The sequence below is a fragment of the Artemia franciscana genome, chromosome 21 (assembly GCF_032884065.1).
Source record: "Artemia franciscana chromosome 21, ASM3288406v1, whole genome shotgun sequence".
Classification (NCBI taxonomy): Eukaryota; Metazoa; Arthropoda; class Branchiopoda; order Anostraca; family Artemiidae; genus Artemia; species Artemia franciscana.
Window position 1 is genome coordinate 29,146,375 of NC_088883.1, and position 25,741 is coordinate 29,172,115.

General features: G+C 35.9%; 1 protein-coding gene across 1 annotated transcript in view; it reads left to right on the top strand.

The window, feature by feature from the left end:
• Positions 1-25,741, top strand: part of LOC136040804 (pH-sensitive chloride channel 2-like) — a 62,115-nt gene that overhangs the window by 21,251 nt on the left and 15,123 nt on the right. The window contains exon 5 of the mRNA XM_065725134.1: positions 351-485. Coding sequence (XP_065581206.1) covers positions 351-485 — 135 coding nt within the window. The remainder of the gene's footprint in view (positions 1-350; positions 486-25,741) is intronic.

The following is a 25,741-nucleotide window of genomic DNA, read 5'->3' on the forward strand; positions in this document are numbered from 1 at the left end:
ATGAGGCATATTTTCTCAGGCTCGTAACTTTTGATGGGTAAGACTAATCTTGATGAAACTTATATATTTAAAATCAGCATTAAAATGCGATTCTTTTGATGTAACTATTGGTATTTTTAGAGTTTCGGTTACTATTGAACCGGGTCGCTCCTTACTACAGTTCGTTACCACGAACTGTTTGACCAGACCGAAGAATCTCAATAATATTTTCCGAGTAAAGTGATAATGACCATTAAACTTCTCACCAAAGACATATATGGAAAAATTCGGAATGCATTCACTTAATTATTCCTGTTGCAATTAACAATATCATTTTGTAATTTAAAATATCCAGTAATGTCTGATTTCAGGGTCATTAAATGTCGATGAACTGGTATTACAATGGAGAAGACGGAAAGGCGTAAATTTGTATGGCAAATTTCCAATGCTGGAATTTTCTTTAGAAGGTGTCGATAGCTCGGATGGAACTAAGTTCAGATATGATGGTAAGTCTCTTTTTTTTTTTTTTTTTTAACAAGATCTTGCATAACATTGAAAATTAAGCTCTAGCCTGCTGGTTTAGTGCCGTGATAAAATATTTAATTTATTTTTATTGTTTAAACAAAAATATTTAATGCCAGAATGCCGGTCGACGTTATTCTTGTGAAGACAGTCTCTGAGAAATGAATGAATAAACTCTATTACCCGTAAAAGTAAACTTAGGCACTTGTACATTATTTAGTACACAATCGAGAATGCTGATCTACAGATAAGACAATAACCGGTTTTTGGCCGGCAGTATCCGAAGAAAATTAGCTTAAGCTCAGTTGAAATCTACGTTGTAGGTATATTTTTATTAAATTTTATATTAAATATATAGAGATGGTATTTTAATTGGGCGAGGTTAGGTATTTAATGTAATGCATTCTGGGCGGTTCCCCCACCATAATTTTTTGTTTTATTTTTCATGATTTTGTTACCAAAGTATTTTATTTCTGTCGTATTTCAATATATTTATTTATGATTAACCAAACTTCATTTCTTCAGTGGATGCCGAATAATACACATGTATCCAAAGAGAAATAGGTATGTATGGAATAACATCTTTTTGTTCCAATTAAACGGTTCTTGTGTTTCATGAGCTGTTTTTAAAAGAATTGGGCCAAGTCAAATTTTAAATTCGCTACCACGCACTGTTGGATTTTAACTCTATAATATTCTACTTCTACGTACTGATCCCTTTATCTCTCCTGATGAGAACATAAGATGATCATTCTGATCATCTTGTTCCATATTTTGATTACATAAAAAAACTAGTTTTTTTTAACTGAAAGTAAGGAGCGACATTAGAACTTAAAACAAACAGAAATTACTCCGTATATGAAATGGGTTGTCCCCTCCGCAATCCCTCGCTCTTTACGCTAAAGTTTGACTCTTTGCCACAATTCTGCTTTTTAAAACAATTAAATACGTCGTATACGTCGTATTTTCCGCAAATACATTATGGAACTGGTAGTCGTATACATTTTGGATCAAATGGAGATCATTTGATTGGAAGTCGGAAGTTTTAGTGCTTTCTTGAAGATTCAAACGTGAATCGAGGACAATCAGCCCCCTCCCCAAGCCTATCATTTCCCAAAACATATGACATTATAAGAAAGCTATTCTGTTCAGCCTTGTTGAAAGGTCCAGTACTTATGTCCTTTGGGATGTCAACCTCCCCACAGTCCTCAGGACAAGGGCTGTAAGTTAGGCAAATCTTTTATTTTTTACCCATAGCATATGTTATTGAGAAAGGTATGCATGTTTGAACTTCGCTTTCCAAGAACACGATGGGTATTCAGGTGAGCCTTTCAGAGAATGTTGAGGGGAGTGTTGAACTAAATCAAAAATCATTATGTGTGCACAGATCGTCAAAAGGATGCAAAACAGGAACACTGACTATATTAAGTTGGAAAATTCAGGAAATGATAAGCGATATGATCAAAAAGACAATATTTGCATGCTACAAATAGTACTACAAATACCCCACTACTACTGCCACACTATATATATTTATATATTTTTGAATATTTTTATATATTTCTATTATATATTTTTGTATTGCTGAGGACGGCCCTTGGGCATAGGGCCGAAATAGTCATTCTAATTTGTTTCCCGCTGTCTTGAGCAATTCCCTATTGTTCTTTTTGTTTTTGGTACTTCCCCAGTCAACTATCTTAACAAACAAAAGTCGCTACAGTGACCTAGTTATTCTAAAGACAACCACACCTTAAAAGAAATTACCCTTCAATTAGCTGTCTGGTGCTATTGGCTTTCGCTTTGTTTTTGGCTTATTGTGATAACATTGCAGTCTGTGGGCTCTGTTGAAGAAAAATGAAGGAATTTTCTTTTCTACTAACGATAAAAGAACAAAGCCATCTGATTTCCCTAGTCAACACACTTAACAAACAAAGGTCGTTACAGTAATTTGATGATTCTAAAGACAACACCTTAAAAAACTACCTCTCAACGAGCTGTCTGGTGCTATTAGCTTTCGCTTTGTTTTTGGCTTATTGTGATAACATTGCAGTCTGTGGGCTCTGTTGAAGAAAAATGAAGGAATTTTCTTTTCTACTAACGATAAAAGAACAAAGCCATCTGATTTCCCTAGTCAACACAATTAACAAACAAAGGTGATTACAGTGACCTGGTGATTCTAAAGACAACACCTTAAAAAACTACCCCTCAACGAGCTGTCCGGTGCTATTAGCTTTCGCTTTTTTGGGTTATTTTGATACCATTGCAGTCTGTGGGCTCTGTTGAAGAAAAATGAAGGAATTTTCTTTTCTACTAACGATAAAAGAACAAAACCATCTGATTTCCCTAGTCAACACTCTTAACAAACAAAGGTCGTTACAGTGACCTGGTGATTCTAAAGACAACACCTTAAAAAACTACCCCTCAACGAGCTGTCTGGTGCTATTAGCTTTCGCTTTGTTTTTGGCTTATTGTGATAACATTGCAGTCTGTGGGCTCTGTTGAAGAAAAATGAAGGAATTTTCTTTTCTACTAACGATAAAGGAACAAAACCATCTGATTTCCCTAGTCAACACAATTAACAAACAAAGGTCGTTACAGTAATTTGATGATTCTAAGGACAACACCTTAAAAAATTACCTCTCAACGAGCTGTCCGGTACTATTAGCCTTCCCTTTTTTTGGCTTATTTTGATAACATTGCAGTCTGTGGGCTCTGTTGAAGAAAAATGAAGGAATTTTCTTTTCTACTAACGATAAAGGAACAAAACCACCTGATTTCCCTAGTCAACACTCTTAAAAAACAAAGGTCGTTACAGTGACCTGATGATTCTAAGGACAACACCTTAAAAAACTACCTCTCAACAAGCTGTCCGGTGCTATTAGCTTTCGCTTTTTTTGGCTTATTTTGATAACATTGCAGTCTGTGGGCTCTGTTGAAGAAAAATGAAGGAATTTTCTTTTCTACTAACGATAAAAGAAAAAAACCATCTGATTTTTTAGACATAGACATAGACATAGACATTTTTTATTTTCATCCAAAACGTATAAATTAAACAAAGAATTTACCATTAACGGCCACTCTTAAGACAGAAGAGTCCTGACTGTGGCCGCAATTCTAACCACCATGATCTTCTAAATAATTTCCTCAAATGATTTTGAAGAAAAAAAAATCCTTGGTGGGGGGGGTAAAAAAATAAATAATTAATATGAAATACTAAACAAATAAATACTCTTTTCTCTTATCACACTTTTCTCCTTTTTAAAAAATGGAATTTAACCATTCTCTTGAATGATGCCAGACTTACTGCCGCTCTGACCAATTCCGGAAGGTCATTCCAGACGCTGACACCTATGTTCCTGAGAACAAATCCTGCTCTCGTTGTATTTCTTCTCTCGTGAGTCAAATCCTCCGAATTTTGGGTAAAATAAGGGTGATAAAACGAGTTAGTTTTAAAAAAATCATGAAAGTACTCAGGGCTTACCTTATTTACACTTTGAAAAACAAAAATCGCTAGCTGGTAATCGCGTAGCTCGCCTATGTTCAAAATATCGTTCTTTCTAAAACACTCCGCAGTATTCTGACAGTTTTGAAATTCTCCTATCAGACGCAGTGCTTTGTTTTGTATTATTTGAGTTCTTTTATAATTCATCACGAAATTGCTTGCCCAAACAGAACAACCATACGTTATGTAGGGGTGCACAATAGCACTGTATAACAATTTGACAACTGCTACCGGGGACACTTTTTTCAGCCTCCTCATCACTCCCAATCCTCTAGCTGCTTTTGCCGACACTATTTCACCATGCTTCTTCCAAGACAAATTACAATCAATATAAAATCCGAGATATTTACAAAAAAAACCTGTGTTATGCCAACACCGTTATAAAGCACATTTTCAAGAAGTTCAGGTACACCAGTTCTACTAAACACCATAAAATTTGTTTTTCTTGGATTTACTGAAAGTGAGCTTGCTGTAAAAACATAAAGCCGACTAAGGACGTGGTTCGCTTTTTGCACAACCTCTTTTGAAGTCCGGGCAAACACTGTGATAGCTGTATCGTCGGCGAAAGAGGTTAAAACTGAATCATTTAGATACAATCGAAGAGTATCCACATATACCAAGAAGAGTAACGGGCCAAGGACTGATCCTTGGGGAACACCACAATTTATAGGCATAGCTGCACTATATATATCACTCATCACCACCTTCATTGATCTTCCACACAGATAAGACCGAAACCAACTTAATGCTGTATCTTTAATTCCAAGGTTCCGCAGTCTTTTCAGTAAAACTTCAAAATCCATAGTGTCAAACGCCTTCTTCAAATCAATAAAAATAGTTAGAGGGATCCAATTATTTTCTAACGCACTATTTACTCAATCTAAAGGGTGATGAACGACATGCACTGTAGAATGACCTTTTCTAAAACCAAACTGCGAATCTGACAAAAACCCAAGCGAATTCATGTACTCGTATATTTTTTTATACACTACTTTTTCATAAATTTTTGAGAAGAGCGGTAGAATGGATATTGGTCTCCAGTTCGAAATATCTCTTTTGTCGCCTCCTTTATGGAGGGGTATAACTTTTGCCCACTTTAGTTCGTCAGGAAACACACCTTTTTGAATAGATAAATTGACTAGATATAATATCACAGGTAAGAGATACGCAGCAACTGCTTTAAATGCTTTAATGTTTAAGCCATCAACACCAACTGCATTAGATTTGATCGATTTCACTGCTTGGGTAATGTCATCCATAGTACATTCGGTAAAGTAAAATGAGTGATGAAGACCACGGTTATCGTCAAACTCCTCAGTATCTAGCTGTCCGCTTTGATCTTTTGCCTCTTGGTTTATTTGTGATCCTATTTTGGTAAAAAACTTACAAAACTCTTCACTAACTTCTTGCCTCCCACTCACAGTTCTTTCACCTATGGCTAACTGTTCAGTTGATGCTGAATCCTTACCATTGCCGAGAACGCTTTTAATAGTCAGCCAGGTCCCTCTAATGTCTCCTTTCTGCGATTTTAATTTCTCTCCGAAATACTCCCTCATTGCAGCTCGACGTGCAGAATTCACCCTATTTCTTGCCTTTCTGTACTCTTCCCAACTGTCATCACTCTCACAATTGAGATAATCTGAGAATAGTTGGTCTCTCTTCTTCATCATTTCCAGTATCTCTTCCGTAATCCATGGCTTCCGCGGTTGGTTTTTCTTCTTAGTTGCAGTTTTTAATGGGCAACACTGATCATAGATGGGAGACAAAATACTCATAAATTTATCAAAAGCAGTCGAGGGGTCTTCTTTCTCCGCCATGACTTCTTGCCATGATACTATGCTGATTTCTTCTTTAAATTTCCTGGGATTTTCAGCTTTCATCATTCTGAATTGAAACTTAGTAGTGGTTTTATGTTTACAGCCAAATCTTTTAATGGTGCAAAATAATGGTAGATGGTCCGACCCAGGGTTTAAGACAAAGTCAGCACAGCACTCCACAATTGCATCCGAAGAAAGGAAGGTATTGTCAATCAGGGTTGCCGAATGATCTGTTATCCTAGTTGGGATTGAAACTGCGGGATAAAGGTTATGTGAAAGCATAAGGTTAAAAAATCAAGGTTTACTCCTTCTAGATTTAAAAGATCAAAGTTAAAATCGCCTAAAAAAATACATTGGAGTTTAGTACTTGACATTCTTTGAAGAAATCCATCGAATTCTTCAAAAAAATCATCCGGGTTTGCGCTGGGCGGCCGGTAAACCAAAGAAATGATGAACTTTCTATTTTTCTCTAACTCTATTTCTATTGATAAAGTTTCGAGCTTACCTTCATTCCAGAGAGTTAAATCATCTCGAATTACGTAATCCAAAGAATTTGCTAGCAGAAAAGTCAAACCTCCTCCTCTCATTGAACTCCTTGATTTTGATACAAGTTTATAGCCTGGAAATTAATGTGACGAGAGGAAAGTGTCTTCAGTTACGAACGACTCGCAAATCCCTAATATTTCTACCTTATTTTTATAAAGATCTAGCAGACAGGCGACCTCATGGTGGTTAGAATTCAGATGACAATTCCACTGAGCCACAGTCAAAGACTCAGATTGCACAGGCATTTCAATATCACTTAACCGAATATATTTGCTACTCCGCAGCGGCTTAAATGGATGACCCACAAAATCCTTCGCTACCGATAACGACAAACATCTTCAATACGAAACGGCGAACTTTGCAACAAGTCCAAACGGGACTGCTGCATATCATTATTTACTTGAACAGCCATTCATAATATAGTACAGACCGCATTTGACGGTAAGGAAATATACAGAAGAGGGATAACGAAAAAACAAAAAATATTCTAAACTCCAACAAGAAAAAGAAAAAAAAAATGAACGGAAATGAAAACGATTATCACTATCACTGATATTACAAAAGATCATCGATACCCCAAATACGCTGAATGGGACTAACACTAGACTGTCGCACAAAAACTCTCCCCTGATCTGACCATACACATCAGTTTCCAAATTTATCTCTGGCAGCATTCAGTAACTCGCGCTTTTTCTTTGTGAGATTTTCAGATACAAAAATTCCACTATTTGCAAGATTCTTCTTTGCTTTGAAAACGGCACTAGCAATGTCCTTAGAACGAAATTTCACGAGCACGGGAGCCACCTTGTCCGGTCTTTGTGAGTTACTAGAACCCAGACGGAACCGATGAACACTCACAACATCGGAATTTGCGATACTAGACAGTCCCATTTGGTCACGTATGATATGATTAATAGCTGGATTTGGATTTTGCGATGGGTTCTGTTTCACACCGTTAAATCAGAGAGAATCTAGCTTAGCTTCCTGCTCATAATCGTCAACTTTCGCCTCTAGTTGAGTTACCCTGTTCTCAAGGATTTCAATAGCATGCAAGTAACTTTTGAGCTGTTTTTCAATGATGTTAAACTTTGGGCTAAATTCTATAATGATCGTGTATTTCTGAAACCATGGTCTCTGTTGGAAACTTGGCAGTACAAGCCGCTGGAGTTGACCCGGTCGATTTCAGTTTTTCGGCTATTTTCTTTTCAATTGTCTCTGATAAATTTTTCTTTGTAGCGAGCAAATCCTGCTCGGTAGCATTAACAAGATTTTGCAATTCTGCTGCACAATCAGCAGCAGTATTTGAACCCTTCAGATACTGTTTATAGACATCCGGATAATCACGTAATTCATCAAATACAATATCTACTCCTCTTGTTTCCTTGGCTGAAGCTTCCGTTACATTATCTTTATAACTGACAAGCTGCTCAGAAGTAACTAATTGACGATCATGTTTTTTTTCATAGCAGAAAACGTGATACTTTTTAGGCCCTTTCGAAGTGGGGACAGACTCCAGAATCCGAACTGGCCATAATGGGTAGCCTGCGAACCTAGCTAGAAAGAGATCCCCTGGTTTGGTGTTGACAGGTACATTTTGACTCATTTTGAAACTGGGATAAGGGAATCAATCGTAAGGGAAGTGTTGGAGGCTGTCTACCTTGTCCCGGCAATTTAAGGGGCAAGCCCGGCGGGTACCACGGCTCTTGCAAACAACTCACTCACCCCTCTTCTGCTTACTTTTCTCCTCCCACCCAATTAATTGCCAATTGCCAATAAATATCGGATAGCCTTAATTATATATATTATACAGGTCACTGATCATGAGAATATAAATAAGAAAATCCATAGTTCCCAAGGGAATTTTCACTCAAGAAGAAAAATAATCCGCTTATTCAAATTATAATCCCTTGGTAACTGAATTAAACATTAGCTGTAGGTCAGGTAGAGACTATAATCCTTTAGTAATAGTTTATATCCAAAAAAGGTCCTCACACCATGAACTCTGAACACTCTTAACAAACAAAGGTCGTCACAGTGACCTGGTGATTCTAAAGACAGCACCTTAAAAAACAACCCCTCAACGAGCTGTCTGGTGCTATTAGCTTTCGCTTTTTTTTGGCTTATTTTGATAACATTGCAGTCTGTGGGCTCTGTTGAAGAAAAATGAAGGAATTTTCTTTTCTACTAACGATAAAAGAACAAAGCCATCTGATTTCCCTAGTCAACACACTTAACAAACAAAGGTCGTTACAGTAATTTGATGATTCTAAAGACAACACCTTAAAAATCTACGCCTCAATGAGCTGTCCGGTGCTATTAGCTTTCGCTTTTTTTGGCTTATTGTGTTGCGAGAGCAACACTTTGGTTTTGTCCCGTTTTTTTTGTTGTTTTTTTTCCTATGCCGCCGACCTCAGGTTATTCCTGGAAACTGGTAAGGGTCTAACCTGTGCGGTTTCTACGGAAAGTGTGGACCTCAGGCCGGATTGATGAATATGACATTACATTTTGGAAAGCTCCGTAGAACTCTTGCCTGGGGCCAAAAAGGATGGTTTTTGCTTGTCCTCGAGCCAGAGCCTATGGTGTGCGAAGTGAAGTGGAGTTATATAGCCTATGTCAGAGAGGAGTATCTGAAGTTGTGCAGCCAAGCTTTCGTTTCATCAAACCATGTTTCTGCTTTCGAGTGGAAAGCTCCGTTCTAGCAGGCAAGCAGGCGGGCACCAGTTTTAAATTGAAGATGGACTAAAATCTATAAGTGTTAAATATATGCGGTAGTTATAAGGAAGGATGGGGTACATAGACAGGGAGTAGGGCTCATGATGAATAAGGAAGCTGCTAAGTCTTGTTTAGGCTGGGAAGGTATTAATAATAGAATACTAATTGCTCATTTTATGACTAAAAAGTTTAGGGTATCAGTTATAGTAGCATATGCCCCCATTGAACCAACTGATGGAGATACTAGTAACTCAGATGAATTTTACTTACAGTTACAGGAGCAAATAGACAGGGTACCAGGTAGAAATATGGTGATTTTGCTAGGAGATTTTAATGCCCAGGTTGGTAGAAATAGGGATAGATGGTATCCTAGCCTAGGTAATTTTGGTGTAGGAAAAGAAAACAGTAATGGCTATAGGCTTTTGCAATTTTGTAGGTATAACAACCTAGTTATAACCAATACGGTGTTTGGTCACAAAATGGCCCATAAGTTGACATGGTATTCACGTGATGGTAAGACAGCAAACCTTATTGATTATGTTATTGTAAACAGAAGACTAGCAGGATCAATACAAGATACTAGGGTGTATAGGAGTGCCGTTATTGATGTTAAAAGTAAAGATCACCATCTAGTAGTGTCTAAGGTTAATTTAAAGCTGAAATTTCGGAAGAGTAACTCCCTCCCGGAAAGTTATGATGTTGGTAGACTTCAGGATGAAAATTTGAGAAAAAAATTCCAGGAACAGTTGAGTACTAAACTTGAGGGTTTAAAATTTGACAATGTGGAAGATGGATGGAATAATTTCAGAAAAACAATTTGTGAAGTTGCTGATGGTATCCTAGGGAAGAGTGCTAAGACAGCAACCAGGAATATTAGTGAAAAAGCTTTAGGTTTAATAGAGAGTAGAAGGGGTTTGTATAAGAATTATCTGAGCGATAGGTCGTATGAAAACAAAAGGAATGTAAAGAAAGTGGAGAAAGCATTAAAATATGAACTAAGGAGATGTGAAATGGAGGTGATGGATAAAATTGCTGAGGATCTGGAAGCTGCGGCTAGACGGCATAATAGTAAAATATTATACTGGCATGTTAATAAATTGAAAGGGAGTAGCCGATCCGGACTAGTCCCAGTTAAAGATAGAAATGGGGCCACAATTAGTGATAAGGAAAAAGCTAAAGAAAGATGGGTGGAACATTTTGAGAATGTGCTAAACCGAGATACAGTTGCAGGAAAAGATATAGATGAAAATGAAAAAGTTTGTGATACCTTGGATGTGAAGGAAGATTTGTTTAGTGAGGAAGAATTAGCGACAGTACTAGAAGGATTAAAAAATAATAAGGCCCCAGGTGCTGATAGTATGATTAATGAGTTCCTTAAATATGGTGGCTCTGAGGTTAGGAATAAGCTACTGAAGATTATGAACATGATTTTTGAAAAAGGGGAAGTACCCAATGATTTTAGGAAAACCTTAATTAAACCACCGTATAAGAAAGGTGACAAGAGTGAATGTCGGAATTATCGAGGCATTAGTCTGGTCTCTGTACGTAGCAAATTACTGAGTAATATGATACTTTTTAGACTGAGACATGCTGTAGACAAAGTTTTAAGGGAAGAACAATGCGGTTTTAGAAAAGGTAGAGGATGTGTCGACCATGTTTTCACTCTTAGGTTAATAATTGAGAAGTCCCTTCGTTGTCAAACACCTTTGGTCTTTAGTTTTATCGATTATGAGCAAGCTTTCGATTCTGTTGATAGAACAGCGTTAACAAAGGTCTTATCGTTATATGGTATACCAGAAAAATACTTTAAAGTGATTAGCGTTATGTATGAGAATAACACTGCTGCGCTTAAGGTAGGAAATGAGGTTAGCAGCTGGTTTTGTGTTAAATCAGGAGTTAAGCAGGGTTGTGTTCTACCCCCCTTTATATGGATCATTTTGATGGACTTCGTCTTAAGGAGCACAGGAAAGGCAATTGGAGACCATGGAATCAAATGGGGAGGAAGAACGCTCCTGGACTTAGATTATGCTGATGATTTAAGCATATTAGATGAAGGTGTGAGCAAAATGAATGAATTTTTAGAGGTTTTACGAGTTCAGGGTGCTAAAATAGGCTTGAAAATTAATGTTAAGAAGACTAAGTCACTAAGGTTAGGAATAAGTGAAGATGAACAGGTGACCTTAGGTAACGAAAAGATTGATCAGGTTGGGAGCTTCAGTTACCTTGGTAGTATTATTAGTAAAGATGGTGGGAGCAGTGAAGATGTTAAAAGTAGAATAGCTAAAGCTCAGGGTGTTTTTTCACAGTTAAAAAAAGTTTGGAAGAATAGAAAGATAAGCCTACAAACCAAGATTAGAATATTGGAAGCTACAGTGATGACAGTGGTCAAATATGGCTCTGAAGCATGGGCACTCTGAAAAGCAGATGAAAATTTACTAGATGTTTTCCAGAGAAATTGCCTACGGATTGTTCTGGGTACCCGGCTGACTGACCGTATTTCAAACAGTAGGTTGTGCGAAAAGTGTGGTTCAATCCCGCTTTCTGGGGCTATAATGAAAGAAAGGTTGAGATGGCTAGGCCACGTTCTACGGATGAAGGATGACAGATTACCGAAGATTGTCCTTTTTGGCCAACCGTCTGGGGCTACACGGAAAGCAGGTCGTCCTTGTCTGGGTTGGGAGGATGTCATAAATAAGGATTTAAAGGAAATGGGAACTTCCTGGGAGGGTGTAAAGAGGGAGGCTTTAAATAGATTAGGTTGGAGGAGGAGCGTGCGTAGCTGTGTTGGCCTCAGGCGGTTTGGTGCTGCAGTGAGTTATTAGTAGTAGTAGTAGTAGTAGTTCCCCGGCCCCACAGCCAATATATCTTCTTTGAGTGATAAATAGAAAAATTTACAGAAACATAAAAGTGCGATTTTCCCACGGGTCCGAAAGTGCTGCCATCTATTGTTTCTAGCCATTTCTGTTCGTGATTTCAGCTGACTTTACCATTCTTTTTTTTCTACTTGGGATTGCAATAGAGAAATGGTATCAGATATACCTCTTAAACTTTAAAAGTTCTCTCATTGCTAAAGAAATTAGAGCTTATCCTTTGCTCCTTTCTAAGTGGTGGTGTTAGAAAGTTGGCCTCCGGCAAAAAAGTCAACTTTTGAACTAAGACAGATAGAATTTTTTTTTCAATGACAATCGATAGACCTTGATGAGCTGATCAAAGTATATGTCATCCATTTTTGTTAGAAAAATTCCTCCATGACATACACCTGTTTGAAAGTTTCAAGGGGTTGACAACTTCAGTGGTAAGGTACACACTTGAACCAAAAATAGGCCGATACCAATTGTGAGATATATAGGGGACTTCCAAGCAACAGTCGATTGTTAGCTTATAATCATCTTTGGCAATGAGAGGTTTGCAACTTTTGCTGATTGGTGTACCTATTATCTGTTTCTGGTGTAATTGATGGTAAGAACAACTTGGTTCCCGATTGTAAGACATGTAGGGGAGTTGTAAGTAATAATCGGCTGTTAGGCTACAATGACTTCAGCGACAAGGGGTTTGGAACTTTTGCTAGTTGGTGTACCCATTATTTGTTTCCGGTGAACTTGGATGTATATCCCGGGAGAGGGACTTGTAAGTAAGAATCGGTTGCTAGAGGAGGCTCATGAGGGAATACAAATTTGTGCAAATTGGTACACATCTATGGAATCAGGGACCCATAAATTTCCTGTAATGACTCGCCATCCAATAATAAGCGATCCTGGATGGCGAGTCATTACAGGAAATTTATGGGTCCCTGATGGTATTTTGATCCTGAAAAGTTACATATAGCTTTATAATACCAACTAGATTACATAAGATAATGTTCCAAGTTTCCATCCGTCACGATGTCTACGATTGAAAAGGATAAAGTTCAACCGGCTGCAAAGTGACATTTAGGGGCCTAGTAAGTAATAATCGGCTATTAGTGTGGACCTTGGGCCGGATTGATGAATATGACATAATATTTTGGAAAGCTCCGTACGACTCTTACCTGGGGCCAAAAAGGATGGCTTTTGCTTGTCCTCGAGCCAGAGCCTATGGTGTGCAAAGGATAAAGTTCAACTGGTTGCAAAGTCAATTTAGTCCCTTCTTCCAATATTTTTTTTTTTTTTCAACCCTGAGGAATAGCCTTTGATCATCTGATTACTGATTGTGTTATTCTTTGTCTCTCACGGAAGAGGGACTTGTAAGCAAGAATGGGTTGCTAGAGGAGGTTCATGAGGGGCTACAAATTTGTGCAAATTGGTGCACATCTATGGTATTTGATCCTGAAAAGTTACGGATAGCTGTATAATACCAACTAGATTATATAAGATAATGTTCCAAGTTTCCATCCGTCACGATGTCTACTATTGAAAAGGATAAAGTTCAACTGGCTGCAAACTCAATTTAGTCCCTTTTTCCGATATTCTTTTGCTGTTGTTTTTTCAACGCTGAAGAATTTGATCATGTGATTACTGATTGTGTTCTTCTTTGAATATGCCGTTTTGAAAGCTTTGATAATTTTGACAACTTCAGCATTTAACCGATAGCGAAGAAACAAAACCAAAGTGTTGCTCTCGCAACACTTTAATCGGCAAAGCCGAACAAAGGTTGCCGCAACACTTCACGTTGCCTAGGCAACGTAGGTCTAGTTTTGATAACATTGCAGTCTATGGGCTCTGTTGAAGAAAAATGAAGGAATTTTCTTTTCTACTAACGATAAAAGAACAAAGCCATCTGATTTCCCTAGTCAATACACTTAACAAACAAAGGTCGTTACAGTAATTTGATGATTCTAAAGACAACACCTTAAAAATCTACGCCTCAACGAGCTGTCCGGTGCTATTAGCTTTCGCTTTTTTTGGCTTATTTTGATAACATTGCAGTCTGTCGGCTCTGTTGAAGAAAAATGAAAGAATTTTCTTTTCCACTAATGATAAAAGAACAAAGCCATCTGATTTCCCTAGTCAACACACTTAACAAACAAAGGTCGTTACAGTAATTTGATGATTCTAAAGACAACACCTTAAAAATCTACGCCTCAACGAGCTGTCCGGTGCTATTAGCTTTCGCTTTTTTTGGCTTATTTTGATAACATTGCAGTCTGTGGGCTCTGTTGAAGAAAAATGAAGGAATTTTCTTTTCTACTAACGATAAAAGAACAAAGCCATCTGATTTCCCTAGTCAACACACTTAACAAACAAAGGTCGTTACAGTAATTTGATGATTCTAAAGACAACACCTTAAAAATCTACTCCTCAACGAGCTGTCCGGTGCTATTAGCTTTCGCTTTTTTGGGCTTATTTTGATAACATTGCAGTCTGTGGGCTCTGTTGAAGAAAAATGAAGGAATTTTCTTTTCTACTAACGATAAAAGAACAAAGCCATCTGATTTCCCTAGTCAACACACTTAACAAACAAAGGTCGTTACAGTAATTTGATGATTCTAAAGACAACACCTTAAAAATCTACTCCTTAACGAGCTGTCCGGTACTATTAGCTTTCGTTTTTTTTGGCTTATTTTGATAACATTGCAGTCTGTGGGCTCTGTTGAAGAAAAATGAAGGAATTTTCTTTTCTACTAACGATAAAAGAACAAAACCATCTGATTTCCCTAGTCAACACTCTTAACAAACAAAGGTCGTTACAGTGACCTAGTGATTCTAAAGACAACACCTTAAAAAAACTACCCCTCAACGAGCTGTCCGGTGCTATTAGCTTTCACTTTTTTTGGTTTATTTTGATAACATTGCAGTCTGTGGGATCTGTTGAAGAAAAATGAAGGAATGTTCTTTTCTACTAACGATAAAAGAACAGTGCCATCAAAGTTCCCCAGTCAGTTTAAATTTCCCCAAATTTCCCCAGTCTTAATAAACAAGAATTGTTATGCTGACAAAAGCGCTCTCTGTGAGAGTTGTCTTGTTCTATAATTATAAAATTATATTCAATCAGAAGAGGTATTCAATTTTTTCTCAGAGATAAGAACATTTAGTATCTAAGGACAATCCTTTTGTTTGTAAGACCTTTAATGCCTTTGACATAATATTTACTTTTACTAGTATTTAATCTACTGTAATTGTCGTATAGATTTAGATAACAGACTAGGAACATTATTTTGTTTTTATTTATTGTCTTTACTGAAAAAATAAAAATACAAGAAGAAGGAAATAATGGATAAAATTAGGATAGTAAAATTGAAATTAGGCCCAATTTGAAATCTAGAATTTACTATAAAGAGAACTTGCGCGAGAGGCAAATATTGCTAACCTTACAAAACAAGGTGAATTATATAAAATTAATAAAATAACCTTGAAAATCATGAAATTTAAGAGTGGGGGTCAGACTCAAAGACCCATCTATGCACGAGAATGCATTAGGCCGCAAAACTTTTCACAAAAGTTCGTGGTAATAAACCAAAGCAAGGATTGACACTTGCTAATAGTAGCTGAAAAAAAAAAAAAAAAAAAAAAAAAAAAAAAAAAAAAAAAAAAAAAAAAAAAAAAAAAAAAAAAATGAGTCCTGGTTAGGCAGTTGCGTCAAAAAACTTGCTATTTCTGCTGGTTTCAAATATGTAAAAGTTCATCAAGTATGACTAACTAAAGTTATGAGAATAAAAAAAATTGCCAGATTTTTACAATAGGAAGAAAATACCGCGGAAGAGAAGGACAGAATTAGTGAAAATTCAGGATATCAGAATACCCTATTTTAGAGGTTTCAAGCTATAGAAGGTGACTAACTAAAGTTATGAGCTGAAGAAATTTTGCCTGATTTTTAGAATAGGAAGAAAATACTACCAAAGAGAAGGAAAGTCTTGGTGAAAATTAGGCATATCAGACAACCCTATTTTAGAGGTTACAAACTCTTATCTAGAACATTGTAAAATTTTGCAGTTTTTCCAAGAATGAAGATCACGGATGCATGTTTCTTTGTTTTGTTTTTTCTAAGGGTGATCGAATAGAAATCACAGCCATAGAATATTAATATAGCACTCATATCAACGGATATTGGAATTCCTATGGTACTTTTTAATTAATAAAATATGTTGCGTCATAGCAAAGTGGCGTTTTCGGTCATTTAATTGCACACATCAAACTTTTGGCCTGAAGAGGGAAAAAACGTACCTTATGCCTGATTTTTCTAAGTTTTAGTGATCATTCATATGAACATGAAAGGAGGTTTGGAGTGTATATGTGGAGATTAACACCTAGCCTTTTTTCTTGAATCGAGTTTATTTGTGTCCTGTGAGGTGATGGCTCTCCCAGTACAGAGATATTTTTCTCGATGTACAAAAACAGACTACAAAAAAACGTTTACTATCTGGCGCTGTCTCGATCAAACTTATACAATTGATATTCAAAATGTTACGAAAACTCCAAACCCGCCATTTACAAAAGCAATAAAAACAATTTTTCTAAGGAAAGTAAAGAACGAATTAGAAACTTAAAATGAACACAAAATATTGCTTCACACCCTATCCAACATATATCGATAAAGCAACTGACGATATTTTCCTATGTTTCTATGATGATAGAAAACTAGCGCTTTACCATCCCTCACTAGCCCTGGCAGAAAAAGAAGAAAACAAATAATCGCTACAAATGCAAAAAAGTGATTTTCCGTGTTGTTCAAGGTGATGGACTGCATATCAAATAAATCATATTATCAGATCATATTATAAATATCATATTATAATAAATCAGATCATATTATCAAATAAAAAACAATTTTTTTAACTGCAAGTAAGGAGTGACATTGAAACTTAAAAGGAACAGAAATGATTTCGTATATGAAAGGGGTTTTCCCCTCCTCAACGCCTCGCTCTTTACGCTAAAGTTTTTTATTGTTTTACAAGTAGAACTGTGACAAAAAAGTCTAAACTTTGGCGTAAAGGGCGAGGTGTTGAGGAGGGGACAACCCCTGATGATGTGATTTTCGTTAAGATTCTATGACTTTTAGGGGATGTTTTTCCCTATTTTCTAATATAAGGCAAATATTCTCAGGCTTGCAACTTCTGATGGGTAAGACCAAACTTGGTGAAACTTATATTTTTAAAATCAGCATTAAAATTTGATTCTTTTGATGTAACTATTGGTATCAAAATTCCGTTTTTTTAGAGTTTCGGTTACTATTGAGCCGGGTCGTTCCTTACTACAGTTCGTTACCACGAACTCTGCTGATTCCATTGGTGCACTTTACATTTTGATCATACGCTATTTTTCAGGAGATCCAGGCTTTTATTCGAAATCACCTTAAATTTGTTTTCGCAATAAACTTTTATTTTTAAGAGTACTAGAAACTATATATGCCATTCTTGATGGCAATCAGTGTCAAATGGCAATTCTTCATCGTTAGGCTTTTTTCTTAAATGTGTTTTTCAACTTTTGGCTACTATAGGCTGTGGATAGCTCTTTACTAGGTAGCAGCTACTGCTTATACCATTTGAGGCATATAGGCTACCATTTGAGGTATATGACGGTGTTATAGACTTTTTATACACTTAAACTAGCGGTTGTAGAGCATTGCTCACATCATCTAAATGATAGTAAGGAAATAGGTTCTGTTTTGAGGGGGGGGGTGGTCTTTTATACCTGTTTTCTCAAATTTTTCATGAGTTATGTTTTGATGAGCTGAATGAACACTTGGAGATTATAAATTTAACTTCTGACCTTTCTCCATTAAGAAGAATATGTATATTTGGATTAATATATAATTTGGATTAAGCCACCCTCATTGCTGAGGTGAAGGTTTATTTTGTAAAATCATACTTTGCTTCGAAAATTGGGGTTTCGGGGTGCAGTGGCCCTCCTCATATTTAAGAATGCTTACCGGGCTTACCGGTGTGTGGTAAGCCCTGGTTATGGTACTAAAAACTAACAAAATTAAATAGAAAAGTTTCTATAATGTAAAAGTTTTATTGAAACTTAAATGAACAAAAATTAATAGAAATATGAGGTATTTGCTTCTTTTTTATTCCCCAATCTTCACACTAAGTTTGAAGTTTTCTCCCGAAAGCTTAATGGACGGTCGATCATCCACAAGGTCAATTGGAATGGAATAAAAAGTTGTTTTTTAATTCATCAAGAACAGTAGAGCATATTCAGTGCAAGCTTGCTTTAAACACAAAGTTTTCAGTGCAAATATTCTGAAAGGCAGTCATTAATTAGTTACATATAAATTAATTAGTTGAACTCATAAATGCTTTCAACACAGCATTTATAAGACTTTAACACGAAGAGCGGAGGGTTGAGGGTAGAGCTTCTGTAGGTGAGTCCGCTTACCTACAGAACAAATAGTGTACGTTTGAAGTTTTGACGAAACTCTTTTTTGTGTTTGAAAAATATTATTTTTTTTTTAAATTTTGATTGTAATCAAGTAATGAAGCTAAACTAGTGGTCTTTATCTACAAATAATTTAGATTATGATTTTTGGCTGCTATGCAATTCATTACGAAACTTGTAAGATTTATAAGATTAAGAAACAGAGGTGACTGACAACCAAAAAAAAAAAAAAATAATAAATAAATTAATTCAAGTAGAATTTACAGTCAGTTTGGAAATTTTTCATATTTTTGCTTCTGTTTTCATATCAATTTATTTGATTTTATTTATTTTCAAATTTGAAATGAATCCACGGCGAAAAGCTAAACTTTGCTAATTTAATCGACCTAACTAAATATTTTTTCTACTTTTAAGTATTTTGTATATGAAACCTAATTCATTTGGAGCCACGTTCTACTTGCTCTCTTTAATATACTCTTTAGCAATCGCTGCTTTTTACTTTTATTCTATTCAGCATCAAAGTGACATAACGACTTAAAAGGTTTGAAAATAATATTATCTCTGTTAATAATCTAAGTATTGAGAAAGATATGGATTATAAGGGAAATATTTTACACCTTAATCTTGTTTTTATTCGTTTCTTGACCTTTCATTATTATGCAATTTCTTATCAAAGCTATCTGATTGCTTAAAAGATTAGGAAATGATTAAAAACATATAAAAAATTCTTTCAGGTATGTATTAAGTCCTGGGTAAAGAAGGTAAAGAATACAGTTTTGGACTTTACAGTCCCTACTGGCGGTGCTGATATCCGTTTCTCGGGAAGTGCAACGGGGAGCTGGAGGCCAACCATCCTGTGCTTTCGCACACACTTCCTGTTTACCTTCCCTAGATAACTCCAGGTACCCATATAGAGCTGGGGCACCTCTGTATGAGCTTACGGAGTAACGCCACTGACCCCCGTCCCAAACCAAATAATTGGTACAGTAGCATCGATCCCTTGCTCTCTTGGACAAAGGATCCTAAATCCTGCGCACCAATCCACTGACCTATTCCTACTTATGAAATTTTTCGGGTCCTTTTTAAAGGGAACCAAAAAAGCCATCCGAGCCGATTAGTTAACGAGCTAGACTTAAAATGCTTTATTCGTAATTACTAGAGTTGTAGTTCGAGTATCGCTGGTCATTTGGTTTGGAATGGGGGTCATACGTGTGCGTCTTTAAGCTCAAACCAAGTTTTCCCAGCTCTAAATGGGTATCTGGAGAAGTGTGGGAAGATAAACAGGAAGGGTTTGCGAAAGCACAATTTGGCTGATCCCCAGTCTTTCCCCATGGCACTTCCTAAATGAAGGGCTACGAAACGGAGATCAGCACCGCCAGGAAAGACTGTAAAGTCCAATATCGTATTCTTTACCTTTACCACACCTAAAAATGTAAGAAAAAAAAACTAAGAAAAAAGGTCCCTAATGACTTAAAAGATTGGAAACAATCCAAATCAATCAATCTGAAAATTAAAAAGTACATGTTTTATTCTTCTTTTAATATTTTTTTATCTAAGTTTGCTTACAAATCCATAGAATTTGTTAACAATGTCTGTTCACTTTGTTTGCAAAAATGTTCGAAATTATGCCTTTGACTTATTATGAAGTTAAACTAAAAAAATACAAGTTTTTCAACTAAAAATAAGGAGCAACATTTAAGCTTAAATGAACTGAAATTATTTTGTACATGAGTCAGGCTGCCCCCTCCTCAATCCCTTGTTCTTTACCCTAAAGTTTCTTAGTACTTTAATATAGCCCCTTATTCCAGTTAAACTTTTTATTCCACAGGACTTCGTGCAAAAAGAACAAATTTTGCATAAGGAGCATAGTATTGAGGAAGGGGCAATTCCCCCCTCATGGTTGGAATAATTTTTATTCGGTAGAAATCCGACTCATAATGAAAGTTGCATAACTACTTATAAGATTAGGAAATATTTTTATCTTAGTTGTTAGTCTAAATATTTGGAAAGATCAGAGATATTCTGGCAAACTTTGCACATTTGATATTTTTTATTTTGCTTGTTTGTTGACGTTTTATTGCTCTACAATTCATTCAGGAAATGGTCAGATGACTCAAAAGATTAGAAAAATCCCGGGATATAAATTAGAAAAATATGAAAAAGTATTTCTTGTACATTATAAATATAAAACTGTCTATCAAGTTTGGCAGTTTCATTTTAAAAGGAGCTAAATAAGGAAGTAAATCATTCAGGTCTCAAATAGAAAAAATTCTTAGGGGATTTTAAAGATTAGGAATATGCCAAGGAAATAAATTAGAAAAAAATAAAAGAATATTTGCAGTAAATCCAGGTCAACACGAAAGTCGTCATTTTCCTTTTAAAGGGAAAAAAGAGAAAAATCTGCGCAGACATTTTTCCTATCACCTAAAATTAAACCTAAAATTGAAACAAAGGAAACAAATCAAAATATAATAAAGTCTTTTAGTAATGTTCAGTTTTGTTTACTTAAGATACACAAAGTCTCTTAGTCTTCTTAGTTTCAAAGTCTCTTAGTTTCACAAAAAGCCATCCGATTATTTTTAGTAGCTTCGTCTTAGTCTGAGTTAAAAAAAAAAAAAAAATCAAAGCAATTCATAGAAAAAGGTTGCCCGGTGATTTGGAAAATTAGAAATAAGCCAAGGAAAAAGATTCGAAGAAAATGTTAGAAAATCTTTTCGGTAAGTCTAATTCAACCAAAATAGTCGTTTTCCTTTTAAAGGGGATCAAAAAAGAATCAGAAAACTGCACAGAAACTAATTTTATAAGTCATTAAAATCTAATTAAAAACTAACATTTTGAAAGTAATAAGCCGAGAGAACAAAGAAGAGGATACAAAAAAGTCTTTTAGTTAAAATCCAAGTTTAAGACTTCTTTATTTTGTCAGTTTTGTCATAGAAGGAGTTAAAAAGAATTAAAAATTCACAGAAAAATTACCTGGTGATATGAAACTAGAAATTAGCCAAAGAGATAAATCAGAAGAAGAAGTTTTAAGAGAAGAACAGTGAACTCTTAGAAAAGGTAGAGGATATGTCAACCGAATTTTCACTCTTAGGTTAATAATTGAGCAGTGCCTTAGTTGCCAAATATCTTTAGTCCTCAGTTTTATAGATTATGAACCAGCATTCGATTCTGTTAATAGAAGAGCTTAAGTAAAGGTTTTATCCTTGTAAGATGTCGTCTTTTATATGGATTACATAAAAAAAAACTAGTTTTTGTAACTGAAAGTAAGGAGCGACATTAAAACTTAAAACGAACAGAAATTACTCCGTGTATGAAATGGGTTGTCCCCTCCGCAATCCCTCGCTCTTTACGCTAAAGCTTTTAATTGTATTAAAAAGCAGAATTGTGGCAAAGAGTCAAACTTTAGCGTAAAGAGAAAAGGATTGTGGAGGGGACAACCCATTTTATATACGGAGTAATTTCTGTTCGTTTTAAGCTTTAATGCCGCTCCTTACTTTCAGTTAAAAAACCTAGTTTTTTTATGTAATTTCTGAACGTTTTTGAATTAATACATGTTTGATTTTGGCTCTCCACATATAAATTATTAAAATGAAATTTGCTTATTAATTCCTTTTTTGGCTAAATGGCTTTCTCTTAGTTTTGATCAGACGATTCTGAGAAATAAGAGATAGGAAAGAAGGCCTAGTTGCCATGCAACTTTTCGGTTACACAAAAAGGCAACTATAAATTTTTATTTCTAACGAATTTTTCTATTAGTAAAAAATATACGTAACTTAAGAATTGTCTTACGTAACAAACTTTTATATTCTTTAATTTTTATTATGTATATGAGAGGGTTGGTACCCTCGTTAATACCTTGTTCTTTACACTGAATCGTAAGTTTTGTCCCAATTCTTTAAGAATGACCCCTGAATCAGTAAGGCCGAAGAATAAATAGTTGAAATTACTAAAAATACTATAGCATAAAGAGCGAGGTATTTATCTCCTCCTAAATACCTCGCTCTTTATGATAAAGCATTTTTAGAGCCCCTCATATGCGCAATCATCTCTGTTCGTTTTAAGTTTCAATGCTACTCTTTACTTTCAATTGAAAAAAAACTTTTCCATGTTTATTTTTTCATTGTTTTTTCATAGTAATTTTAGAAAATCCTGCGCCCTTTTCATTAAATTTCTGTTCCCCCATGACATTTTTCTCCATGGAAAGATCCTCCCATATAGCCCCCTCCCCTCAGCTCCACCCCCAAAACCCCCAAAAAAATCCCCTGTAACCGACTGTACACTCCCAATAACCATTATTATATGTAAACACAGGTCGAAGTTTGTACCTTGCAGCCCCTCCCCATGGGAATTTGGGGGAGTAAGTCATTCCCAAAGACATATTATGGTTTTCGACTATGCGAAACAAAATGGCTATCTCAAAATCTTTATCTGTTGACTTCGGAGAAAAATGAGCGTGAGAGGGAGCCTAGGTGCCCTCCAATTGTTTTGGTCACTTAAAAAGGGCACTAGAACTTTTCATTTCCGTTAGAATGAGCCCTCTTGCGACATTCTAGGACCACTTGGTCGATACGATGACCCCTGGGGAAAAGAAAAAAAAAACAAAAAACAAACAAATAAACACGCACCCGTGATTTGTCTTCTGGCAAAAAATACGAAATTCCACGTTTTTGTAGATAGGAGCTTGAAAATTTTACTACAGGGTTCTCTGGTACGCCGAATGCCATGGTGTGATGTGACTTTTAGGGGGTGTTTCCCCCTATTTTCCAAAATAAGACAAATTTTCTCAGGCTTGTAACTTCTGATGACAAAGACTAAATTTGATGAAACTTATATATTTAAAAATAGCATAAAAATCTTATTCTTTTGATGGATATTTTAGCATCAAAATTCCGTTTTTCAGAGTTTCGTTTACTGTTGAGCCGGTTCGCTCCTTACTACAGTTCGTTACCACGAACTGTTTGAAAAGAAAATAATTCGGTATTTCGGGGCTTCTAACATTATTACTCCTTTGCAGAAGTTAGGCTCAAAATTGGAAAAGGATTATATTTTTTCTCTGGGCCCCATTCCACCCCGAAGTTCGTTTATTTTCCCGTTAGTTTTCACCTGTTTTCGCTTTATAGTTGTATTATCTCTTAGCAGTTCTTTCATTAGCTGAGTTATGGTTGTGGTATCTATGTTTTATCGCTCGTATAGTTATGTTGTTTTCAAATTATACTCCATAATAGAGAGGCTCCGAACACCCAGCATTGTATATTAGCTCTGAATTTGACGTTTTTTTCTAACGTGACCAGATTCATCCTGCACCCTTTTCATTGAATTTTTCTTCCCCCATGACATATTTCACCAAGGAAAGATCCTCCCACATAGCTCCCTCCCTTCAAACCTACCCCCAAAACCAAAAAAGCCCCCCTGAAAACATCTGTAAACTTCCCAATAACCAACATTATATGTAAGCACTGGTCGAAGTTTGTAACTTGCAGTCCCTCCCCCAGGGATTGTGGGGGAGTAAGTCATCTCCAAAGACATAGTTAATACGGTTTTCGACTATGCTTAACAAAATGACTATCTCAAAATTTTGATCCGTTGACTTTGGGAAAAAAGTGAGCTCCAATTTTTTCGTTCACTTAAAAAGGGCACTAGAACTTTTCATTTCCGTTGGAATGAGCCCTCTTGCAACATTCTAGGACTACTTGGTCGATATGATGAACCCTGAAAAAAAAAAAAAAAAAAAAAAAAAAAAAAAAAAAAAAAAAAAAAACACGCACTCGTGATTTGTCTTCTGTCAAAAAATACAAAATTCTACATTTTTGTAGATAGGAGCTTGAAACTCCCAAAGTAGGGTTCTTTGATACGCTGAATCTGATGGTGTCATTTTCGTTAAGATCCTATGACTTTTAGGGAGTGTTTCCCCCTATTTTCCTAAATAAGGGAAATTTTTCTAAGGCTCGTAACTTTTGATGGGTAAGAAAAATATATATTTAAAATCAGCATTAAAATGCGATTCTTTTCATGTAGCTATTGATATCAAAATTCAATTTTTTAGAGTTTTGGTTAGTATTGAGCCGGATCGCTCCTTCCTACAGTTTGTTACCACGAACTGTTTGATCATTTTCCTGGATTTGTTTTAAGAAGCACAGGAAAGGCAATGGGAGACCATGGAATCAAATGAGGGGGGGGGAGATCTCCTGGACCTAGATTATGCTGAAGATTTGAATATCCTAAATCCAAATGTGAGCTAAATGAATTGACTTATAGAGGTTTTGCGAGGACAGGGAGCTAGAATAGGTTTGAAATAAATGTTAAGAAGACGAAGTCAATAATTACTACTGCTACTAACAACTCACTGCAGAGCCAAGCCGCCCGAGGCCAACACAGCTACACATGCTCGTCCTCCTTTACATTCTATTAAGAGTCTCAATCTTTACATTCTTCCTAGAAGTTCTCATTTTCTTTAAATCTTTTTTTATGACATAGTTCCACCCCAGACAAGGACGACCTGCTTTCCGTTTAGGCCTAGACGGTTGGCCAAAAAGGACAATCTTTGGAAATCAGTCATCCTTCATTTGGAGAACATGCCCTAACCATCTCAATCTTTCTTTCATTATAGCCCTAGAAAGCTGAATTGAACCACACTTTTTGTACAGCCTACTGTTTGAAAGTTATCAGTCAGCCAGGTACCCAGAACAATCCATAAGGAATTTCTCTTGAAAACATCTAATAAATCTTTATCCGCTTTTTGGAGCACCCATGCTTCAGAGCCATATTTGGTCAGTGTCATTACCATACCTTCCAATATCTTAGTTTGGGTTTGCAGACTTAATTTTCGTTTTTTCAAACTTTTTTTAGTTGTAAAAAAACAGCTTGAGCCTTGGCCTTTCTACTTTTAACATTTTCACTGCTCCCACCTTCATTTCTAATAATACTACCAAGGTAAGTGAAGCTGCCCACCGATCAATCTTTTCGTTACCCAACACAACCTTTTCTTCACTCATCCCTTGTCTTATCGACTTATAATTTTCAAACCTATTTTAGCGCCCTAAACTCGCCAAACCTGTAAAAGTTCATTCATTTTGCTCAAACTTTGTTTCATTTTTGATTGTTATTTTCAATTAAAAAAAACCTGCCTTTTTTAAATCTCGAAAAAATACAAACGGTTCTCAGCAGAAAACATTGAAATGCTGCTGATTTTGATTAGCCAAAAATAGCCAATAGTTTAATTTCCTTTATCCTGAGGCTTAGCCAGTGTAATTTCAAATCTAGATTTTTATGGTAAGCATTTATGTCATCGAAGCTTGTTTTTATATTATCCAATGTTTGGAAAAAAATTGGGCAAAATACCCTTCATTACAATTTTCATTATTGAACTT